General features: G+C 29.1%; 2 protein-coding genes across 2 annotated transcripts; one reads left to right on the top strand and one right to left on the bottom strand.

Annotated features, from left to right (window-relative positions):
- Positions 1-8,787: 8,787 nt before the first annotated feature.
- On the bottom strand, positions 8,788-9,922 carry aph-1 (gamma-secretase subunit Aph-1). The gene has a single exon (XM_014434332.3). The coding sequence runs from the start codon at positions 9,778-9,780 to the stop codon at positions 9,049-9,051; it is 732 nt and encodes a 243-aa protein (XP_014289818.1). The 5' UTR covers positions 9,781-9,922; the 3' UTR covers positions 8,788-9,048.
- Positions 9,923-10,658: 736 nt separating this feature from the next.
- Positions 10,659-18,491, top strand: LOC106689390 (small ubiquitin-related modifier). Its single transcript, XM_014434333.3, has 7 exons — positions 10,659-11,050; positions 11,119-11,265; positions 11,344-11,421; positions 11,493-11,564; positions 14,867-14,947; positions 15,631-15,705; positions 18,411-18,491. The coding sequence occupies exons 1-7, from the start codon at positions 11,033-11,035 to the stop codon at positions 18,441-18,443; spliced, it is 504 nt and encodes a 167-aa protein (XP_014289819.1). The 5' UTR covers positions 10,659-11,032; the 3' UTR covers positions 18,444-18,491.
- Positions 18,492-25,689: the final 7,198 nt, after the last annotated feature.

The raw sequence follows: 25,689 nt of genomic DNA, 5'->3' as shown, positions 1-25,689 counted from the left end.
TATATAAAAAACATACATGTATGTTTTTGCGTCTTTTACCTAATTTTGTTTATAATATAACTTACGTGATATAACAGAACACCTTGCGTGCATGACGTAGAATGCTAAGTTCCTTTAAAGAGTACATGTTTATCATTCATGTTAAATTCTTTTTTTTTTTTTTAAATATATGTTAAGACAATTAATATCTTTTATTCTAATTATTGTAAGTGTGAAAAATAAAAATGTATATATAAACTAGTCCCTCCCGAATTGATAACTCGCAGCTATTTTAAAGTGACTCTTATTTGTTGAAGTGTAATATGTTAAGCAAAAAACTAGGGGGAAAATATGTATGCACATTGCTCAAGCTTTAAGGATTAAATTGAACAAAAGTTAATATATTTAATTTTTTATAATTAATTGTTATAAAAATATGTTTGAATGTGCTTCATTAAATAACAATTTTGCCTCTTTGAAATGAACGACTATTGGTGTTTTTTATATTAACTGTGATATTCTTTGCCACATGATGAAAATGTTATATTTGATGATTTGAGTTTCTGGCTGGTATTCTATGTATTCTAACACACCAATCATATAGACATGAATAATTTGTCCAAAGTAAAAACTGCCTAATCGAGCCCCACATAAAAGTGGTCGCTTATAATGATAAGATAAGATGCCTATGTTTGAGTTCCTTTAACTTTTTTTTTTTGTTTCTAATTTAAGGGTACTTAATCAGGAAGATTAAAAAGATTAATTTTATGTTAGAGAAAGAGTATATTTTTCAGAATTTGTAAATTATGAATAAATGTAATTTAATGTTTATATTGTAATATTGCATATATTTTATTCTAATGCTCGTTTTGGGTATTGCTTGTAAATACGCATTGTGTCCTCTCCCCAAAAAAAATAATAAAATCAATAAAAAAATTATAATAAAAAATAACTATAATTTTTTTTTTAATAAGATTCGAAAAGGAGCTCAAAGATTAAATTATCTTCCCTGCTTATAATTATAATTATTTACGAGAGCATTATTGAATTTTAAAGTTGTAGCTATTAAGCCAGAATTATCTCCAGCCAGGCCAATTTAAACTGTTTGTAAATAGTACTACGAGTATAAATATATATTAAAGAAGTTTTGTTGATTCTGTAATATGTACGATTTATTAACATATGTTCAACTATGCATATAAATAAATTAATATGATTAAGCGATGATTTTAATTCCTATTTACCTTTTATTTATTTTTCCAAGTCATTAAGCCGTTTTGGTTCTAATCAGGACATGAGAAATAAAATATCACAACTTAATAGTATTTTGTATTGTAGTACAATTTTATTGAATGCTGGTATAGAAATCGGCCATAGCTTAGTCAAGTAACAAAGTTTTATTTATTTTATGAACACTAAAATAAATCCTAATAAAAAACAAGAGACTAGAACATAACAGGTAACGAGAGATTTCAGTTCTCCTTTTAATTTTGTTTATTACTTATCATATTTATAATTTTAAAATAAAATTTGGTTTATAATAACTTTATTTTGTTTTTTTAGTGGGATTCATTTTTTATAATTAAATAGAAATCAGATTGACTTAATAACAAACCTCCTGAACAATATTAAGCCCACATTTTTTAATACAAAATTATATAATTACAAAAACTTATTACAGTTTTATTCTAAATCTATATATATATATATTACAAATATGAATGAAAAGCTTTTAATATATATAATTTGAACAGTAATAAACTTTTTTGTTTAATTAATCTTGTTTAAAATATTAATTTTGATCTGGTATCCATGCGGAGGATATTCCAGTGTAATGGAATTACTTATTTTAATGATGCATGAAAGTATCAATAACTGTCAACCTAAAAGCTCTAATTAGAGAGCTCTTAGCAACTATAGGGTTTTTTTTTAAGCCCGATAGAACTTGAAATTGTAAAAAATAACACAAAAAATTAAATTGTAATCAAAATTTTTTTTTTATTCGAAAGATCAATACGTGACATTAACATTTGAAAATGATTTCGGGCATATGGGCACCGCGGCTGTTCTTGACGAAGCGCATTCTGTAAAATTGTGTTCAGCGATGAGGCGCATTTTTGGCTTAACGGGTTTGTTAATAAGCAAAATTGCCGCATATGGTCGTGCGATTTGACACCTCTCGATTATTCCTGTGGGGCTACGTGAAGTCACTGGTTTATGCTGATAAACCAGCAACAATTGACGCCTTGGAGGCCAGCATTGTTCGTGTTATTCGTGACATACGGCCAGCAGTGCTCGAAAAAGTGGCCCAAAATTGGACGTCCAGAATGCGCTTCGTCAAGAACAGCCGCGGTGCCCATATGCCCGAAATCATTTTCAAATGTTAATGTCACGTATTGATCTTTCGAATAAAAAAAAAATTTTGATTACAATTTAATTTTTTGTGTTATTTTTTACAATTTCAAGTTCTATCGGGCTTAAAAAAACACCCTATATGTACAGGATGCACTGGAAACAACTCAATGCCATACCAGTTTTTTTTTTTTTTCAAGTTAGATATTGTTGGTTTGTTTATTTTAACATAAAATATATTGTTGATTTTTTAAAGTTTATAAATTATTTTGTTTTTCATGTGTTTTAATTAAAGTTGCATTCAGGATTCGACAGACATATTTTTTCCATGGTCTACATGTTCTTAATTATTTGAAGAGATCCATTTTATTATATTTTTTTTATAAATAAAACATCATTCATATATTTGTAAAAGAAAAATGACCTCAGTAAAAAGCTGGGAATAAGCAGAATTTTAAATAAACTCTTAAAAATACTTCCTAGATTTGTCTGATTAAAAACAGATTTTAATATGTTGACAGGGAGTGAAGATAAAAATGGCCAATAGAATGGGCTGAAAAGTCAGAAATATATTTAGATATAGAATAAACTCTGTTCAACAATTGAACAATTTTAAGATCAGTTTGTTGATGACCTGGCCATGATGCTCATCATAATAAGATTCATTAATAGATCTTTCTGCATCAGCATATTTTTATTTTGTATTTGGAGGAATTTATATCTGTCATATATATGTGGATGTTGCGTTATCCTTTTAGTGTATTTGTTAAATTTTCAATTGAGTTGTAAGATTAACTTTCAATCAATTTTATATATTATTTGTATTTTTTTTAAAACTTATTAACTGCTGACATTTCGGATTTTCTCCATTTTCAAACATGCTTTATAAGTTTAAACATTTCAACTTATAAAGCATCTAACATTTCGACCTTAATGCCATTATGAAGAAGAAAGACACTTAAAATTTATTGATTCAAGTTTTAAATTTTTTTTTTATTGCAGGCTATAATGCCCAAGTTGATAATAAACATATATGTTCTTATTTATAACAGATATATTCTTTATATAATTTTTATAACATATATATTATTTCATTCACTTTAAATATTTAACAATTTGCTTATTTATTATCAATTAATATTACACTCAACAAACCTGTTAGATTTTATAAGGATACTGTGATTATAAATTAGCTAATTGTTAAATAATATAAGGGAATGTTGAAAATAATCGACTTCATTATTATAGGCTGCAATTAAAAATTTAGATAGCTCAATTTTAAGAGTCTCTTTGATAATGGCCAAAGAGGAAATGTTGGAAAAGACTGAAGTTAAAGAGAGAAAAGAATCAAAATAAATTTATATTTTAATTTAAGTACCTACTTTCAAACAAAAAATTAATAAACTAATATATTTGATGGATATAATTTTCATTATATTAGTTAGTTATAATGTATTATATGCATACAATTATGAAATAGTTACTAGTTGACCTAAATGCAAGTTCTTAGCAAAATATTTTATTTTATTATAGATGACTATAATTTAAATATCTGATGGTAACTATGTTTATAAAACACTTGTGGTAAAAATCCAAAACATCAGCAGCTGCTAATGTTTTTAAAAACAGTAAGTTAAAGTCCAAGAGCCCCGAGGAAAAAAAAAGCATTGTTTGACCCTAATTGTTTATTACATTAGTGAAAACTATACACAGTTAAGAATCAAAATTGATGAGTCTGCCAGCTATAGTTAAGGGAAATACAAAATGGTTACTGTTCCAGAAGATAAGAAAAATTTAATTTTAAGTAAAAAAAAAAAAAATGTATTAGAAAATGGTTCAGATTTTACCTAGACTTAACAAGGGATATGGTCAATTCCATTAACAAATAAATATAGAAGTATTAAAGGGAGACGGACCCCTTTGAACTTTATTTTATTCAAGAAACACCTAAAATTATCACTCGTTTTTCATTCAGAGCTCCATATCGATAAAACTACACCCGACACTAAAAAATTTCAAAATATATTGTTTATTTTCTAAAATAAATTTAATTTCCTAAAAATTCATGGCATATTTATAATTTGCTAAAATATAAGCAGGTCTTTAGGTTCAATTGTTTCCGAGACACTGTTTTTAAAAAAAACAAACATTTTTTTCCAAATAATGAAAAATCTAAACTTTGTAAAGTTATTTTGGTAAATATCATGGAGACTACTACTTTATTGTACTTCAACTAGAGTTCTGGCAGACATGTGTATGTCTAATTATCCCTGAGGTAGTTTTCCCAAAATAAATTCACTAGCTATTGATTTTTTTAATTATAGTTATCTCAGGAACTATTGAATGTAAACAGCTCTACTATGGCTCACATTTTTAAAAAAAATACTCTACTTTAAATGATGCTCTGCTACCTTTTTTAGTGATGTTAGTAGTTTTAAAGATATGAAGCTTGGAATGTAAAATCAATTGTTTTAGACATTTTAAAACAGCAAGCATTTTTTATTCCCCTTAATTTGGATTGGTACAGTCATAAATTTCAACTCCTAAATGTTTAGTTTTCATTTAAGAAATCAAAAATTGGAATGAATTTTTCTCATCCCCCTCCTCGGTTTTAGGATTATAAGTTCAAACTTACTACACTAATTATAATAAAGAAGTTGGGATATTATTTAATTTGGAGATTCAATAAAAGAGAGAATGCTTACCTATTTAGAGTTGTGAGAGGGAAGCCTATCAGTTCCTCTTGGACCACTACTCTGTGTAGTTGATTGGCCCCTTTTCCTGCATAAGACAAGTGTAATTCGCAGTGTACTTTCCCCTGCCTCTTTCAGATATTACTGGGCGGTTTTAGCTATATCCCCTTGTAGTTTCAGTTGAATCCAATGACATTTTTTGTTCTTTATTTTATTAAATTTTTGTCCCAAGTGATAAATATTGGTTGTGTCTATTATTTATCCTGATATAAATATTTATCATCAGAAGAAGATGGTCGTGTGTATGGTGAGTAATGATACACAAATAAGTAAATAATGTATATACTATAGTAATACATATATAATATTTTTGTTATATATTATAATACATATATTTATATAATATTTAATAGAGTTATAAGTAAAAGTTTGACTTGTTTGTGTAACATACTGACAACACTCCTGACCCTTAAATGCTTCTTTTTTATCCTCATATTTAATCCAGTCAACAATAAACACCACATTATAAATATTTTTGTCCAGTGACATTTAGCCTACAGAGAAGTGAACATATCATTGACATATATGGTAAATTTTATGGACAGTAAAATTGACAGGAGACTTATGATAACAAAAATTGATTAAATGGAATAATATTAATAAAAGTGGGTAAAATTAGAAAACAGTATGAATCTCTCGAAGGAATTCATAACACCAAAAATGATAGAAGGGAAAGCTTCCCTAGGTCGTCACCCATACACTAAAATCCAATTTAGCAGCAGTATCATCTTACCTTCGAAATATTTATTATTTACCATACATGCTTGTTAAGCATATGCTCCGTCTTCTGTTTACATTTACTTTTGTAAATTTTGTACTAAAGTATACTTGATTTAACATAGTGGTATTTTGCTCTTTTATTTTTTTAAAGTAGACATTGAGCCGAACATTCATACAGTGACATTTGCTAATCAGACTTTCCACAGGTACATAAAAACATAATGAATTAAACTTCTGATTACTCGACCTCAGATAAGTTTAAATTGCCAATTGTATTTATACTGTGGTTGTTATATATTTCCAAGTATTAAAGATTTTAAAATGCTGGAATAAACACTTCTTTCATGAATTACTTAAAAAGAAAAACATTTAAAAAAATTATAATTGAAAATTCACAACTTATTAATTGTTTAACCACCATATTAAGTACCTTTGAAAACTTTTGATAGTGATAAATTAATCAGTTGTGTAAGAGGGAAATGGTTGTAGTTCAATTAAATAATGTCAGTTCCAGAAGGCACAATAAACTAAATCCCATTTTTCAAGATTTAGGTTTAAGTTGCTAGTTTTTTTTTTAGCTTCAGGCCTGATTTAAAGAAAAAAAAATACAAGGTTAGGTTTATTAAAATTATACGTTTTTAGTTTAGTGGGAGTCTAAAATGTTTCTCAAAACAATACAAAAGCTTTTAATGAGGTCTATATAGTTGACCGTAGATTAATAAGTGAAGAAGATGGTCGGGGGAGGAGATGAACCTCTGCTAAAGCTCCCGGATGAAGACCTGAAATTCAGGTTGAAACGTCGGCACGAAAAAATAATTTTTTGTTTATTTGTTGCACCCCCTGACCATCTTCTCCACTCAAAAGCTTATTAGTTATACATCAACACTTTCTAAACAACTTTTAGTAAGGTAATCAACAGAATCAAGGCTGAGGGGGGGAAAGACGTTTCTTAAAAGGCCTCTGGATAATATTGGAGAAGTCCCAAGAGTATAGAGATTTCTTTACTAATAACACACCACCTTTTTATTCTTGCTCAGCCATAAGCTGGGGAAATAAGATATCTCTCGAGACTAGCCTGCAAATGAATAGGTGTTATTTTGGTCTCAGCAAACATCTGAGAACTTGGCCAACTTCTGCTGCACGTAATGTGTAATGTTTCCTTTACAAGACACTCATCAGACCTGTTCTTACCTACAGATCGGAGACTTGGACTATCACAAGAACTGAAGAGGAGATATTTATTCTCTTTGGTGAAGATCCTTAGCTATAAAGAGGAACACAGAGATCTATGATTTGTAAGGAGATGCAGAAGTGATGAGGCACATCAAGCTTGAAAGACTGCGTTGGGCTGGATATATTACAAGAATGCTAGAAGATATTTGAAGAAAGTAGGTTCACACAACCTTCAACTGGATCAGAGGAAGAGGCAGATTATAGCTTAGATGGAAGGATGCTAACATTCAAAAATGCTAGAGACCTATTGGATGTCCTCAACTGCCAAGCGATCGTGCAAGAGTTATCTGGCTAAGATTTATTGAGGAAGCCAAGAAGGTAGTTAATTATAGAAAAATTAAAAAATACTTCAGCCATCTATGGAATCCTCATCGATAGACAACCAGAATCTGAAGTACAGTTGTATTAACGATCAGATGATCCCAATCCTATGTAATACATAAATAATTACATTAGCCCTAAAATATATAGATATTATCAATATCATGGCTGGTGTTATTGGGTTGAATAAAATTTAACACACCACTAAAACTAATCAATGCCACAGAAGTAATAAGATTAAAACAAGGAAAAAAACATTAAATTTCAACAGGGTTACAAATAGAAAAAAAATGCAAAAAACCCTATTTTAAAAAAACATTAAATTTGATTTCATTACCTTAAATTTTAACAATTTTTTACAATAAAAAAAATTGTAACAACCCCTTCTTTAAGTATCATTAATAAGCACTCACCCAAGCTTGCAACTTTGAAGAAATTGACAAACTTTACCAAATGCTGGTATAAAATAAATTAATAATAATATATTGATAGCAATATACATATAAATAAACTAATATTTTTCACATAAAAAAAATTGATCAAGTATCATATTTACAATAAAAAGCAACCAGATTTCAAAGCATAGAAAAGACTTATTAAAAAATCAGAATATAAAATAACACTACAATAAATTAATATTTCAAATTTAAGAGTAAGTGTGATAATTTCATTCTTCTGGGGAACAATTCAACAAACACTCGTAAAGAATGGTATATGGACAAAAACGAACTAGGTAAATAATTTTAATCAATTAGCATAAATTACCATTTAATAATTATGGAATATAGCGTAATTATTGATTTTCATTAAACAAGCTAGAACTTTGGCTAATGTCAGTTAAAGCTTTCTTAGAACTAATAAATTATTTAATTTTTAGAGAAGCAAAATAAAACAATTAAAAATAAAAAAATAAAGGCTAACTTTAGAAAAAATCAGTACAATACATATAACTCTTAGTTAAAACATAATTAAAAGTGTTACTAAGCCATCGTACAAAATAAGTAAAAAGATATCTAAATACATAATTGTCAATGAACATTTAATTCAAATGTAAAGGTATGTAACACAAATTGACTATACTTAAAGATTTTAACAGTTTTGTTTTCAGAAATATGGAACAATGATTGTTGATCACTTGACATATGGTATAGAAAGGAGAAGGAAACAACTAAAAGAATTTAAGTATCACTTGCTAAGAATAGACAATTTTTCATTATAAAAGATGCTAATTACCATAAACAATATTTCATTACATTTAAAGCAACAAAACTAAAATACTTTGGGGGAATAATATATTAAACAGAACAATATTTGAGTTGAGGTGCTGGTAAGGATCAGAAACATTATTAGGGCCATTACTTCATAATAAGACCACGAGTCCAAAAAGGGACGGCTTTTATAAAACAATAAGAGAACTATCACTCCTTAATGTAATAAATTTCCATATTGACATTCATTTTCCAGAAAAATTATAACTTATAACTAATGTGCAGAACGTCTTCTGCACCCAATTAGGCATACTACGATTTATTTATTAAGACACTTGGTAAAAAATTATTTATATGAATTATTGTACATTACATTGTATGTGTCGTATTACAGTTGCTAAATGGAAACGTGAGCGCTGACAATGATAAACTAAATTCCAATTCAACAGCTTATTACAAATGCCAATATGGCAAACATTATTTCAACTTTGTACATGTTCATGCAAGGATATGGACTGCACGGACCTCTTACAAACACAACATAAAGAAATATAAGCTGTAAACAAAAGAACTAAAAATGCAACTGGTAATGATACATAAAACATATCAGACTGGTTAAATAGAGTCATACATGAAACCAGTAGGTGGCTTCCAACGACCCAACTTAATTGCCAAAAGTTCCTTTCTTCAACAGCAGGAAAAAATATGACACTCCAAAAAGTGTGAAGAAGCGTAAATATCATTGTGTGAACAGAAGATATAAGTCCGAAATACTCCGAGCCACCTTTGAGTCCCACAGTTCCAGGTCCAGCCAATTCAGCAAGTATATTGGCTAAAGAAAAACATCCACTCATCACACCAAACCCTAAACCAGATACAAATGGCACAACATGTTTATTACTAGTTATGTCTTTATTAGTACTTGGAACATTAATTTTCTTCAATCCTTGTTCAGCCTTTTTAAGTATATAATACATTATGTATCTGAAAATTTCTTGGAATATAACAGAAACTATTATACAAAGGGGTAATACATGTCTGAATGTTACATAATTCCAAAATATCGCAGATAATAACAAAGAAAGTAACCAATAGAACGCACTTGCCACTAAAATTATAATTCTTATAGGATCATGAAAAACTGTAAACATACACAATGTTAAAACTGGACTATACGCAGTACAAGCACAACCTACAAATTCCATTAATGTCATTTTTAAATATTGATAGGATCGTTTCCACAATTGAAAAATTTCTCTTCAAGTAAAAATTATTCTCAAATACGAGCAATTAGTCATATCGATAATAACACAGACACATAACTACAACAGTTTACAAAGCTACCTTTTAATCTAACCTTCCTCATAGGAAAACAACCTATAATGGGATTACTCTACACCGTAAGTCGGAATGGCAGTCGTCTTTCAAAAACCTGACTGATTCAATCATGAATACCTCTACACTATCAGTCAAACTTACGCTTACTTGTATGAGATATCGAACAGTGAGAATTTTGTCCAATGTCCCTTTCAATTTGTAATAAACAGAAAACGAGTGTGGCCATTACTTCGGTGTTTTCCTGCCTGAATTCAGTAAAACGCCCAATATAAACGAAGCATTTGCAGCCTCCCTTTCACTTTCTCAGTGCCCTCCTTTGCAAATTTGGAGTAATCTGATTTACAGTAATTGACCATGATAATAATACATCAATTGACCCTATATGATCAGTCGAAACGATAGTTATCAAGGCCCCTACATTATCAGTCCGTTTGGGGCTTATATATGAGAAACCGAATAGTAAGAATCTTGTCGTTATTTTGAATCAGCCACACGATCAATCTTTAGTCTTATTGTCATTCGGACTGACTGTGTAGGGGACCCGTAAGTTAGCACAGTTCCAAAATTCTCATATATTTACACTGTGGATAATTAACTTTAAAAAATCCTAATTTTCGACTGGTTAAATACAAGAAAAAATATATTTATTTACATAGGAGAGCTTTTAATTAAGAATAACATAAAAAAACACTTTACAAAATTGAAAATCATCTCACACCACTAGTTACCTTCCGAAATTTATTCGTAGAGAACTTTAATATTCTTATTTATAATTTTAGCAATTGTTTTATTATTTATTTATGCTCCCTCGATACAAATCTATAATCTAGTCGACATATTGTTTGCTATAGAGCTCAAGAAGAGTAATTAATCTCTTTAAACTATTTTAGAATAGTTATTAGTTTGGATTCAATAAGACACTTAGTGACGTCATGAGCGGTGCTTTCCAAAATTACATGCTGTAATTAAAATTTATCCATCTGTTTACTTCCTTTAGATTAACCCAATGGAGTTGTTGTTTTTTCGTTAACGTTAAATAAATAATGTTTATTTGCTTTTCTTGATCGAGCAGTTTTGTATTTAAATTTCCGATTTGTTTCTCCTAAATAACGGTGTAAGTCGATTAGAATGTCGGATGATAAGGAGGTATTTATTTGTTACACTAGTTGTTTTGATTGTAGTGCTAATAATGTTAAGATAAATAATTTCTTCAGGAAACCCCTGAAACTTCTAATGAAACTCCTGAAAAAGAGAATGACAACAATGAAACTGAACAGCCTAATCCAAATCCGGAAAACAACATAGCTGATGGTGCTGAATCAGATGGCTCCAAATATATCAAACTCAAAGTTGTTGGCAATGTAATCTTGTTTTTAGTTGTTTCTTTGTGTGATTAACCCTTGGTTATCTTGTGCTACATATTTCCTTTGATGTTATAGGACCAGAATGGAATACATTTCAGGTTGAAAATGTCTACTCAACTTTTAAAACTAAAAAAATCTTACAGCACTCATGTGGTAAGTAACTTGTAATGTATCTCAATAGCATACTTTTTCTCCCAGATTTTGTAAATATTTTTATGTTGAAGGGAGTACCTGTGTCCGGTTTGAGATTTCTGTTTGATGGGAAGCGGATTAGTGATGATGATACTCCTAAGCAGGTATTTAGTTTGACATGATTTATCCACTTGTTAAATACTGTAATTGTTTTCCTTAAAGCTGATTTAATATTTTATACCACACTTAATATTTAGGAATTTGAAGTGTTAAAGAGTTATATTTGTTTTCATCATTGACCTATTGTTATCTCACTTTGTTACATGGAATAGTGCAACAAATTAGAAATATCAATATTTTGTTTTGTTTATTAGTGCACTGTTTGTTTATTTGTGCACTGTTTGTTTTGGGGAGGTACGTTGTATCCCTGTGTCAAGAATTCATTATTAGTGCACTGATAATAATGTATTATGATGTTAAAAGCATTATCCTGTTCATCTTTTTCCTATTGGGTTTGTTTCATTTGTTGATTTATTTTGGTGATAATATTTCTTATGTATGTCATATTTATTTTCTTAAATACTGGAAAACCTTAATTTTGTATCTGTAAAAATGGTGTTATCCTCCCCTTATTTCAATTGATTGTTGATGATATTGATTTAAATTTTCATAAATTTAAGTTTTATCACTCAATCAGCTTGGAACGAATAAATATTATTATCAACTGAAATATAATTTATATTATTCAATAACATAGGCACATTATTCATATATTGATTGAGTAATCCTAGCATTGTAACCTGTCTATTAGTTTCTCTTTTTTCAATTCAAATGAATTCCCATCAGATCTCTTGCCCAAGGATTCATTTGAATGGTTTGAGTGGATAAGCCCTTCTTTTTTTCTTAGGGAATGAGCTTGAGATTTTATTGATAACCAGAAAGACTAGTATAGCACATTGGCTGAAAATTTGTTGTCACTGGGTCAGGAGGATATTCAACATTAATAGTTTTTTAAGTTACAATCTGGGTGCTTCCCATTCCTTAAAATATATCAGCTTCTCCATTAAAAATTCCCTGACAGCTGCTTATAGTGATGTTTGTTTCATTGAGCCCACTTGTAGAGACTATAGGTGATGTCGACCATCACCCTTCACCCTCCTGAATAATATCAAGGAAGACAATTCGATATGCACATAGTGATTCTTGACTGACCAAAATAATGATTTGATCAAGTTAATTGGAGTGGAAGTAGGTTTACCTACTTACGACTGGGTTTTATCATGTGTGTGTGTATATATATAATTGTCTTCATCTGCTGACTTACCTCTACCAGGGCTTTGAACCTCTCACATTTTTGAATGACTTACATTAAAGTTCCAGTAAATATTTAAGAAACAAAATTGATATTTGTCACTTCCCCCAGAAAATTCTCTTTCAAATAATACCTTATTCCATTTGTCAAAATCCATTCACTACCGATCCCTTTCCCGGCTCTCAGAACCGATGGATTTTGACGAATGAGGTATCATTTGAAAGAGAATTTCCTGGAGGAAGTGATAAATATCAATTTTGTTTCTTAAATATTTACTGGAACTTTAATATAAGTCATTAAAAAATGTGAGAGGTTTCAGAGCTCTGGTAGAGATAAGTCAGCGGATGGAGACAATCATAATTGAGTTGTATAGATTTTAACAGATGTCAATGCCCAAATATATTCTTAGGTAAGTTGGACTCTGTGCTTTAAAGCCCAAAAATAAAGCTTTTTTAAGATAGCGCTCAAAATAAGGATGGATCAAACCTAAATAAATCCAACTATAGCCGTCATGGGATACTTGTCACAGTTGTCTTTTCCGAACTTTACTCTACAACACTGCTAAATATAAAAGGTCTTTGACTGATCCTGCTCTTTTTCATTAATCCGGTAATGTTTAAGATATATTTTTATACTCTTTGGGTAGTACTGAATTTAAATGAGTTAACATTTGATCACTAACATAGAAGCTTTTTCCTTAGGAACTTGGTAGTAGGTATGCAGATTTCCTTGATAATTTTATCCAACTAGTATAGTCACAAATAGGATATATAAAATGATTAGGTATTTACTTACTATAATCTGTCTGTTTGAAGGTGTGTGATGGTTATTTGAGTGAATGGTTTAGCTTATTTTGAATTTTTATGTCTTGAATTATTCAATGAGTTCGCATAACTTTTTTGAGCTCGAGACACTGAAATGTGTTTAGTTTATATGTTTGTTGGATTATAATAATTGTTTTTAGATAACAGTTCAACCAATTCATAAATTTGATGGCTCAAATTACTCAGTGATATCCCATGATTATGATAATTTTGGTAATAACAAAAATAAAACAAGATAATCCCATATTTTGAAACTGTTTATGCACAAACTAGGGGGATTTTTTTTGTTATTATTAAAATTTAATAATTTTTTATGATTTATTGACTCGGTTCACACATGATTTTGTATCTGTTCTAAATTTATATATCTATTCAGATCAATTTATATTCAGTTCATACATAGGAATAATGATTTATTTATTTTCTCTTGCATTAAACCTCATTAGCTGTTAAGATATTTTTCATTTCTGTAAATTCTTGTCTTGTGCGCAAAATATGTTTCTTTTCCTTTGGAGACTCAAGTCACGGTTCATTAATAAATTTTATGTGATCCACAACATATTACTTCGTACATATATTTTTCTTTTGTATTGTATCGATTTGCCTGTTGTCCACCATCTCTTTTTATACAATTTAAAGTTAAAATTCCTCATCATCAAACTAGTGTTAGCTTTTCTCTGGAGAAGACATGACGTTTTTAAATTGTGAAACACCCCTCGTTCCACACCCCTTTTTACCAAGGCTCTTATCACACCACTCCATTGTTATTCAGTTTTTGGCTTAAGAAGTTTTCCAGCTTAAGCGATTCATGATCGAGGTCATCAAATTATTTCTGTTTATTTTGATTTTTCATTTGTAAAAAACAGCTTACCAAGTATTAAGTGTGACATATTTTTTTAATGATCAGGTTGAAATATTTGCAACATAGCTGGTCACTCATTCCTTTAAGACTCTAGAGAGAAAAAGTTTAGATTCCATGAGAAGTAAATTATATTTATTTTATATACTAAATTATAGGATTTAAATCTTATTTTTAGATTTATTAATTTTGTATTTTAAAGTATAAATGAGAGGCATTCTTCATTAAATATTGTTATGTTTAAAAAAAAAAAAATAATAATCGATTACACTAATTACATTAAAAATAAGTTAAGAATGTTTAATTTAATCTTGAACAATCTACTCTACTATCTAGGATCAGCATTAGTAACTAACTTGAAATGGTTAAATTATACTTTGTCATCAAACAGCTTAACCTTACGACTGCTATTCCTTAACAGTTATCAATGACATTCGTTTACTCTCTAAATTTACAGCATTTTTATTTCAGCTGGACATGAGGGATGATGATCAAATTGAGGTTTACCATGAACAGACTGGTGGTTGGGCCCCTAAGAGAGATTTCTTTTTAGTAAGTGTTACCTATTTTTGTATGCTTTTCTAATTTTTTTTTTTTACATTAATATTTTTTTAGTTTTTAAGTTTTTATTTTATTCAGTGTGTTAATGCATCTTATGCTCAAAATTTTATTTTGGGAAATAATAGAGTTTTTAAGCAATCCCCTCTGACCTCAATTATCAGAGTGGTTGATTTCGGAGAAGAAAAGTTTACTGTAATAATTTGTACAGAATAATGTTATCCAAGATGAAACATTTAGTAGTTTAATTGATGATAAACTTCATCCATTCAGTTCATTAAATTTATAATTATAAGATAATGACTGGAATAAAACATATTATGATCAAATAATCTGTTCAATAATTTTGAAAAGTGTTTTTATTTTTTTTGTTTTGTTTCATGTGTTCTCTTAAATCATAAATGTTTTTGTAATTAATATTATTGGTACTTTTTTAAAAACAAGGTTTTTACATATTTTATATTTTGCACTTTAAAATGTCTTCTGAATGTTTATGGGTTTTCTATGGACCATTGTAGGAGTGCCAAAATTATCAATTCCAACGAATAGCAAACACTTAAAGTGAAGCACTACATCACACGAGTTGCTCAGAAAACTAGTGTATAGGCACCTGTAAAATTTTTTGTAAGATAAACTAATAGAGATTGTGTACATTAATTAGTTCAATTGTATTTCAGAATAAAGAAATCAGAAGGATGGAGTGTTTCGTCTGGAGCCCCAAACCAAGTTATAGCTGCTTACATAGAAAGCATGTAAGTATAATCGTTTTTGATGAAATTCTTTCATTTATAAAATATTTTAATTTCTGGTTTCTTTTTAAATTCAGATATTTAACTGAATTAATCATAAATATACAAAATAATAGTATGTAAAAACTCATTGGACAACCCTCTTGATAAACTGAAGAAGAACATAAGAACCATTTCACTACTTCAAGTGATATATCTGGCAGAGAATTACCTTCCCAGGTGCATCTCAGAATATCTCATATCTTTTCCAATGGTTAACCCTTTGAGCTCTATGGACGCATATGCAATACTTTTGTCAAAAGTCATCCGTGTGGACTAAGGCTGCATATATGTGTTTTCTCTGTCATCGGCGTGGACTATATGTGGTTTTTGATCAATATGTAGTCACTTTCATGTAAAATTAATTCAGGAGCACTCGTTAGTAATTTGCCTTCCTTAGGTAACGGCCGGTCCAATAGGGTCATAAAAATCTCTGGGAATTTCTGAAACATAAATCCCATTTTACCTTTTCTCGACTCAAAATAATATAGTCAATAGTATCGTCTTGTGAATGTAAGAACCTCATGGTCTTGCTCGCGTCAACAACGATAGTGCCCTATATAATTTGTTTGATTATTTTTTATTTGTGACATTCTACAAAATGCCAAATGTTGAAGAATATTTCACAAGGGACGAAAGTGAAATAGAATATAGTGATTCACTATCATCTGACAGTGAATCAGAAGAATCAATCGATGAAAGAAGAACAAATAGAAAATTACCCAGGAAATAAGGTACATCATTGGAAGAGGAAAATTTAGAATACCTTTCACCAAGATGGAACATTATTCTGTTCAAAAAGGAACTTAACTCCTGTACTGAATATCTTTGACGACCAAAATTCAAGAGTAAAGGGAAATCTAAATCCAGAATCAACACCCTTATACACTTTTCAAATGATGTTTCCAGGGGAATTAGTTTCTAAAATTACCAAACAGACAAACAATTATTTCAAATGCATACAACAGGGTATGGACTATAACAAGAGCTCCCATTTGAAGTATTGGAAGGATGCTTCAGTCTGAAATGTACAGATTTTTATGCATTTCAATGCTAATGCTGTGTTTGAAGAAACTCTCTTTGAAGGAATACTGGTTGACAGACGAATTGTTGAAAAGCGGTATTTTCTGCAAAATTATGGCACAGGATCGGTACATGATGTTATTACAAATGTTGCATTTCAACTAAAATTGTATAACCAATGACGATCCTTTAGCCAAAATAAGGCCAGTCATCAGGAAGATGAAAACTTCCTTTTTCACATTCATTCTTACTGGACGAAAATTTATGCATCAACAAATGTCTTTTACTCTACAAGGACAGATGTTATTTTAATCAATTTTTACCGTCCCAAGAGAAGTAGGTTTGGCATTAAATCGTTTGCCCTGTGTGACTGCATGATTAATTATATACTAGACTCTGTAATTTATACCGGTCAAAAAACAAACGTCAATATAAGTGATGTAGCAATTGGAATCTCTGGAGATGTTGTGATGACGCTGCTTCAGCCATATCTCGAAAAAGGCCATGTAGTAATTACAGATAATTGGTGTACAAGCCCACTATTGTATACTTTGCTCCACGACAAGAAAACCAACACATTTGGATCAGTTCGGAAAAATAGAAGACAAATGCCGTGCATGGAAGATACATTAAAGAGAGGAGAAACTTGGGACATGTTGACTGAAATTTTATTTTGATTTCTTTTATGAATAATTTTCTTTAATACTTATTCTTAACTTCTATTTTTTCTCAAATTTACTGTAACTACAATTATGATGGGAAGTTAAATAAAGATTTTAAAATATTTGAATCTGCTCAACATGACCGTGATTCAACAGAATTTTGAAAGGAAATGCCCCGCCATCTTGGCTTTGAACGATATCTTTTGTAACTGCATATTTTCCTGATGAAAATTGGTTAGCTTGCTTTTTGGTTTAACAAAGCAAATGAACAATATTGAAACAATACATAAAATAAAACATATTAAAAACCCTTTATACATAAAAAATAACCATTTACTCAAAAAGAGGATATTACAATATATCAAATTAAGTTTTTTAGTTGATTGTAAAATTTAATGTTTATAATAAATAATTTTAATACTCAAAAATAACACTTTAAAATTATTTAACCTTAATAATTACTTTAATTTATTACTGTTTGCGCCTTGAATAGTCACTTCAGTGTAGCCAAAAAATATTCCGGCCCCAGCGATGGTCAATACTAGCCACGTTCCGTCCCTACCAACCATTTCAGCCAGAAGTATTCAGTGCTGAAAAGGTTAACTGTTCATTGCTGATCCTTACATTTCTGTTATTATATCCCAGATCTATTGAATCTACAGTCTACAGTTTAGATATAGTCTCAGTACCGAGTATTTTCCGATGGTGTTGTTCTGCTGAATAAAAACTCTGTATGGATAGTTAAAATGTCATTCTGAATACTTCTATAAGAAATATCTTTTTAAATAAATCTTTTTTGGTCCTCAATATGCCAGTTTGATCAACTTATTGCTGTGACCAATTATATTGTTCTATTTTTTAATAGAACAATATATAGTAATATAGAATTATATAATAATATAGAATAATACAATATTCCAGGTTAAAACTGATGTTATATTTTTTTATTATAAAGTTTATTGTTTTTTTTTGTTTTGTTTTTAGAGACAGGATTCTCCTTCTCCGACTTTCAAATGACTCATCAAAAACTTTAGAATGTAAAAATATATTTTCTCTTCAGCGTCACGAGTAATGTTTATGTGTGTATATATATATATATATAATTATATATATTTATATGTATGTGTGTTTATATGTACACACATAACTATATAATTTTCTTTTCCCTCTTGTACATATTGATGTTACTTAGTTATAGTTTACATCTATATTTTAGATGGCTTAGTATTTATTTTAATTATATTTCAATAAATTATTAGGTTTTATTAGCTCTCTTTTATTGAAAACAAGAGCATTTTATTTTATTTCTTTTGTAATGTTTGTAAGGTTTTAGATGTAGTGTAAAGTTTTTCTTTTAAAATTAGTATCAATGTCGGAAGGTGGTAATGTAGGTCTATTTTAGCCTATTAATCTTGGACTTATTTTTTAAGTTTATTTAATGCACTTTATAAAGGTGATGTTGAGTTATATTTCATTTGCTATAGGCAAATTACATACCACGTTCAGTGCCCAACCATTTCCGGAAATTACTCCCATGGAGTGTAAAAGAAAATCACGATTTATATCATGTCTCTATTAAGGATTATTAAAAAAATATTAATTTTATTAATTTAAAAAAAAAAATGTTTATTGTTTCTCCAAAAAACAATGATGTGATTCCGAAACCTCTTGTGCTCCATGGCTTAGAACAAGGTTGTCAGGTAGTCAAACCTACAATAAATTAGGTAACCTAAAAGTGCCGTTATTCTAAGTTAAATTTTTTTTATATATATTCATTGTTTACTATGTCAAACATTGAATGATGTCAATACATTTAAAATGTATTTTTAATTAATAATAGTTTTTAATTCATTTTTTTTTTATTCTAGAATGTTTTGAGGATACTGTCCCCTCCATATAATTTAATATTTTTTTCATAATAAGCATTTCCATAATTTAATACAATCAATTAGTTTCATTTTTAATAATTTAATAGAATAAAACAGTCAAATAAATAAATATTAATTTTAACGTTAATTTTTTTACTTATTAATTTGCCTCAGTATTATTTGGTGAGTCAATTTTTTAAAAAAATATATAATAAAATTTAAATTTATTACTTAAAAGATCTAAAAGAAAAAAAATAAATGAATTGAGAACTACTTTGTTTTTAATTTTTGACCTTAAGACGTGTAAAAAAAAAAATTATAACTTGTAAAGGTAAGATAGTGAAACATATTATTAAAAAACACCTGATGATTTTTTTTTTTAATTATAAATTTTGAAAAATAAAATTTCCATCAAATATGCAAGTATTATTTAATTATATTTCGCTGATAAATTAACTAACTGATTATAAATTATGAGTAATAATTAAATAAAACTATTTATTATGAAATAAAGAAGTATTATTTACAATTACTTTATTTTTTAAGTATTATAGTTACTCTCTATAATTGACAATGTAGGTTGGAATATGATATTAATTCACTACACATTATTTACTAATTTGCTTGTTACTTTGGAAAACATGCTAAACAGAACCCTACTTTTTTCAGACAATGCGCAAAAACAAAGTTTTATATTTATTTATGTTTCTAATTGAATAGTTGCATTTTTTTTTTTATAGCTGTGATGTTTTGTTGTTTGAAGGTTGTGGATGAGAGGATTGATAGCAAAGTATAGGATAATTAGGCTAGTCTAAAAACAATAAGGACTTACATAAGTAAAGTCTTAAGTCCTCTAAATTCTTAAGTTCATATAATTCCAATCGAAAAAAAATATCCATTAGTCCAAGTTCAAAAATGTGAATAGACAAATCTCAGTATTACTTGAGAATTTTCCGGCTACTAATTTAAGCATTTTTTCAAGGATAATATGACAAAAGTTGGTCCATTTAGTCAATATCATTCATATTCGCCTTCAAAATTTTACAGATGCCAAAATTTTATGTCCCTTTTTCTACTCTTCAAGATTAAAATTTAAAAAGAAAATTGCCAGCTTGTGATTGTTTCAAAATGATGGTTTCCAATTACATGTTGTTTTCTCACAAACTTAAAACTTTTTGCTACCTTAACAGCATTGAAAGAGAAACGAAATGCGTTTTTTTCAGAAAAATATATAATCATAGGGTAAATAGATAATTATTGTCTTTGGATTGAATCTCAATTTATTCCTACAATCGGTCACAACTCTTGATAAAAATCACCTAAGAATCTAAAGTTTTTAACTTTTTTTTAAAATTATCTATTCAGATTTCAATGCTTTAGTTTAGAATTTTAAAGTAAAAATGATAAAATCGATTTAAAAAAAAAAAAAAAACTGATTCAAAATAATTGATAAAAATCACCAAATAACCTAAAGTCTTACTATTTTTTAATTATCTGTTCTAATTTCAAAATACTTCAATTTGAATGAACTTAAATTTGGGATTTCAATGTTTAATTGATTAAATTAATCTAAGAACAAAACTAGTTCTTAAATTTATAACAGTTTTGTAATTCAATTTAAAATATTGTTCAGTAGAAACATATTTGAGTTTTAATAAGTCTGAAGTTAAGGGAGTAAAATAAAGTTTTGATAAGACCATTTCTGATGGCCAATTGACAATAGAAAATTCTTAGATTTAGATGGAGGAGGAATAAGGTGCAAAAAACCTTTATGTGCTCCCTTAACCATGTGCATGTGCTTCCTGAACGTGTTATAGAACAATCTCGTCTGCAGAGATTAGGTCAGCAGGTTACTCTGAATTTTGGGAAAGCGTTCCTTCTTTACATAACTTCAAATTGATGCCTTTCCATATAACCATCAACTTACTTGTTTCTTGAACATTTTGATTATTTTACATTCTTTCAAAAGATATAAAAATAGTTGAAAAATTAAATTTGAGGTATTAGTGATTGATTACACAGAGGGGGGGTACATGCTAAATTAAAGATTATTCATTAATTTGTTTCCCTATATTCTGCTAGTAATTATACTTATCGAGGCAAAAATAATCCAATATACTATATTTGTATCTTCTTATTTTGGTTGTTTTGAAAAGAGAACAAGTTATGATATTGTATTATTCCATGTTATAATTTTTGAAAATTTTAAATGTAGATTTCTAATCTAAGTCTTTCTTCTGGTTGTATTTAATAGAAAATCAGTTTTTCATGATAAAATTAATAAAATGTGAATGGATATAACCCAATTTTATTATTAACTTAAAAATATGATACCCTCTTCTTGCTTTTATACAATTTTCCATTTAAAAAGATTTTTAATTTCCTGGTCCCGAAAGTAAAGAAATTCGTTGAGAGTAATTATAATATCTGTTCTAAGCACTTTATGAATTAGCCCTAGTCCAGATATAGCCAGTAGTGATTGGCCTAGACCGCACAGTTGGCTAGGATTTCAAAATACACTATAAAATAATTTTTTTTAAATCTTGTGTTTTAGGGGATAAAATCCATTTTTTATATCTTGTATTTTAGAGGATAAAATACGAAATAGAAAAAAATAGATTTTATTTTTAAGTAATGAAATACAAAATAGCAAGAAGTATTTTTTATTGTATTTAAAACACTATTGTAACTTAATACTTAGTATTATTTCAGATACACAAAGTAATTCAAATACATTACTATGCATGATAGTAATTTGTATTCATAACGCTTGACTGTAATTTGTACTTGTGATACTTGACATTAGTACTACTTTTCTTTCAAAATACTAAAAGTATTTTTTATTTAAAATACATATTTTAAAAATATTTTGAGTCATAAATAGTCCAACTCTGGTTGAGTTGTTTCAGAAGAATTTCCATTAATTCTTGAAGCTTTTTGTATTATTCATGAGGTCTGTTTCAACAACTACTTCTGACTGTGGAGTTTGCATAGTAGGGATTTTTCCTCTCAAAATCTGCAGTGTGCATTCTTACAGTTCTGGAAAGTCCCAAGTGGTTGTTGGAACAGACCTGTAGATAGCACTGGTGAGGGAGAGTGGGGCAAGTTGGTTTCTGCCTCCTCAATATTTCATGACCATTTATTATAAAATACATAAAAATGCTGAATAAATATTACAGATAATAGTGATACCTTATTTGACTGAAAATAATGTAGTTTAATTAACAACAGACAGCGTTCCCTACTAGTAAATTATTTTAAACTTTTTTTATTGTACTCCACAACTTTCCATCATAAAACGATTTACTTAGTATAGTATTTGTGTCATGTTAAAAACCTATGACTGGACTAACCTGTTTTATGTAAGACATAAGTTCTCTCCTAATGTTTCCATAATGTCAGCGCAAAACATGTTTGAATTAGCTTATTATTTATCTTAGCTTGGGCTAACACTTAAGAATTAAAGTTCTGTTCCAATTATTTATTTATAAATTGTTGTTTTATTTAATTTCACATGCAAAACTGGTAATGTGGTACAACCAGATTCTTCATGATAGCTGCAACTTTAGGATTAACTTAAGATTTTTTTGTAATTCAATATTACATATGATGCATAAGTAAAATAATTATCAAAGTGATAATATCTTTTAAGTAACCTAATAAACAAGTTCATTAACTCAAAGCACTTCAGAAAAAATATAACCTCCAATTCTCATTTAAGAATGATATTATGGATTATAGTTATCAATTACCACCATTTAAACATTCCTTGTTTTTTATCATTGGTAGCAATGGTTTTTAATTTCTTGTATGATTGTTTATTTTAGTGTTTTTTCCATATACAATTTTATATATAAGAAATAAATGATTGTTTTAATGAGTATTTTTTTAATTTCATGCATTCCTTCTAAAAAATTAACATAATGCAGATTTAATAAAGGAATGTCTCATATAATAGTTTGTGAATCATTTTACCAAGGTGGTAGAATTTCCAGTATACTTTATCTAACATTTTTAGTCCCATATTTTTATTATATGATCATCAACCATGCCTGAGAACATTCCTGAAGTGGCCATTCCTATAAATTAATGTCTAATTCTATATATATTTTTTAAGTTTTCAATGGGTGATCGTCGTTTTCTAATCATAGCTACTTTTTCAATGTAGCTCGATTTAACTAATTTTATAACGTAAGTATCCTAAGTCCACCCCTGAACAGGGGTAGTGAGAGGTGCCTGGGGAAGCCTTCCCTTCTATTGATTTTAGTGTTAAAAATTATGACATGATTCTGATAAAAGTCCATTGTCGATAATTTGTTTGAAGATGATCAACACATGTGGATTATGGATTTTGAAAACAACATTCACAGGGGACTGGGAATTCAAACTGTATTTAATGTTTAACATTTTCGGATTAGACATTTTTACAGATGTACATTAACTCTGTAGCTAATTAGTCAAAGGAAAAGTCTGAAAATATAGATTCTTATAATAAGAAAATCACACCAGATGATTGTATCGAGGGTGTCTTAATGCAGCTTACTGCATTTGACTCCATAGAAGGCCTATACAAGACATATTAATGTAGACAACAGGAATGGAAAAAATGGTTGTGTTGAGGGATGAATTCTGAGAACTATCGGTAGCAGAGTAAGAGGTGAAGTTTACAATGAGGGGGGATGAAACTCCAGGGATCATGGGGATAGATTTCTGATGAGATGTAGGATAGGGAAACAGAAGAGAGGAAGAACACTTTTTACTTGTGGGTATCTTGAATGCATCAAGGATAGGGTTCAATACCTCATTCATAACCAAAGAAAAATATACTGAACTAATATAGGTTAGTATATTCATATTATAGTACAATGTTCTCTTTTTTCTGTCTGACAACTGGAGTAAACTCCTGGAATCAGTTATGTTTAATTTTTTTGTAGTTCAATATATTGTTTTTCTTTACTGAATAAAAAACATATTTACAATTTTTTTTTATATTTACATAAAGCACTGCGGCCAATAAGGCTATTGTGTAGCATGTGATTAACTTCCCAACATTATGGTGAGCTCATTAAAGCTTGAGGGATTGATCAGCTCACACTGCTTGGGATCCAGTGCAAACCTCAAACCCGCAAATCGGACACACCAACATATAATGGGGTGTGTCGTCTCATCCTCAGCATTGCAGAATCTGCACAAGGGGACACTGTAAGCTTGAGGTTAAACGTATGTTTATTTAGTCTACAGTGACCTGTGTAGATCCCTGTAATTATCCTGTCCAGCTGAAGCAGTTCATCGCTTTGGCCCTTACAGGGTTAATCTAGTAACAGCATAGATTGTCGCTTTCTTTTATTAAGCCAGTGCCATTAAACTCTTAAGCCATAAGCTACCTTTAAAATTTATTTATATTTACAAATAAATTTATAATACATAGAAATGATAATGTAATTTGACACAAAAACATTTTTGAAGATGGTCTGAGCTGTGAAGAAGAAATAAAAAATATAAAAGGAATATGGTCCGGGTGCGGTCAAAAAAACTCAAATAGTAGAATTATACTATTTTATTGAGCCAACGTTTCGCCCCATGTTGCAGGGCTTCGTCAGGGCTAAAAAAGATACAAACACATAGTTACAAAAGGAAAAAAAACAAAACAAAAACATAAGTGTAAAATAACAGGGGTATAAAATGTAAAAAAGTAAGATATAATAAGAAAAAATTAAAGGTTGTAAATAGTAAATGTAAAGGGTAATAGTAACAGATAGATAAGAAAAGAAATATTAAAGAAAATACAAATAAACAGATGTAAAAAGAAAAAAGAATACAAATCAAATGATGAGACTGAATGCATACCTACTTTGACGGCAGTCAAAACAAAAGTGACCGTTGGTATTGGGAGGAGTGGGGACGGCAGTTGTGCCACAATAACGCAAAATAATTTGTAAAGTTCTTACAAAGTTTCTTCAAATTCTACTATTTGAGTTTTTTTTACCGCACCCGGACCATATTCCTTTCATCTTTACACACGGTCAATCAATAATCTTCCAGTACGAAGTATAAAATAGTTCTCAACTGTATTTTTTCCAATGTTTCGGCCCATAATATAGGTGTTCACTTGGAATATGTACCTATCTTGACTACTCCCACTCATCGCATCAGCCCTGATCAAGACCTACATTGTGGATTGAAACACAAGTAATAAATTAATAGTTGAGAACTATTTTTGATTTCTTCTTGACCACTACTCTGACCATATCCTTCAAATTCACATATGGTCAACCATCTATATATATATGTGTGTGTATAAAGAGAGAGGGGTTTGAGATAAAATAAAAACATTTTTTGTTAACATCACTGGTATGGTAAGTCCTTGGTACACACAAATACATTCATTATGCAGG

This window comes from Halyomorpha halys, unplaced genomic scaffold (assembly GCF_000696795.3).
Source record: "Halyomorpha halys isolate HHAL.00 unplaced genomic scaffold, Hhal_1.1 Scaffold1348.1, whole genome shotgun sequence".
Classification (NCBI taxonomy): domain Eukaryota; kingdom Metazoa; phylum Arthropoda; class Insecta; order Hemiptera; family Pentatomidae; genus Halyomorpha; species Halyomorpha halys.
The sequence above is the reverse complement of the archived record's forward strand: the minus strand, read 5'-3'. Positions and strand labels throughout refer to the sequence as shown.

Bases quoted from the DNA above. Each gene is read 5' to 3' on its own strand.
- aph-1 (XM_014434332.3), bottom strand. From the start codon at position 9,780: ATGACATTAATGGAATTTGTAGGTTGTGCTTGTACTGCGTATAGTCCA.
- LOC106689390 (XM_014434333.3), top strand. The intron at 11,266-11,343 runs GTAATCTTGTTT...TTGATGTTATAG, and splicing joins AACTCAAAGTTGTTGGCAAT to GACCAGAATGGAATACATTT. The intron at 11,565-14,866 runs GTATTTAGTTTG...TTTTTATTTCAG, and splicing joins ATGATGATACTCCTAAGCAG to CTGGACATGAGGGATGATGA.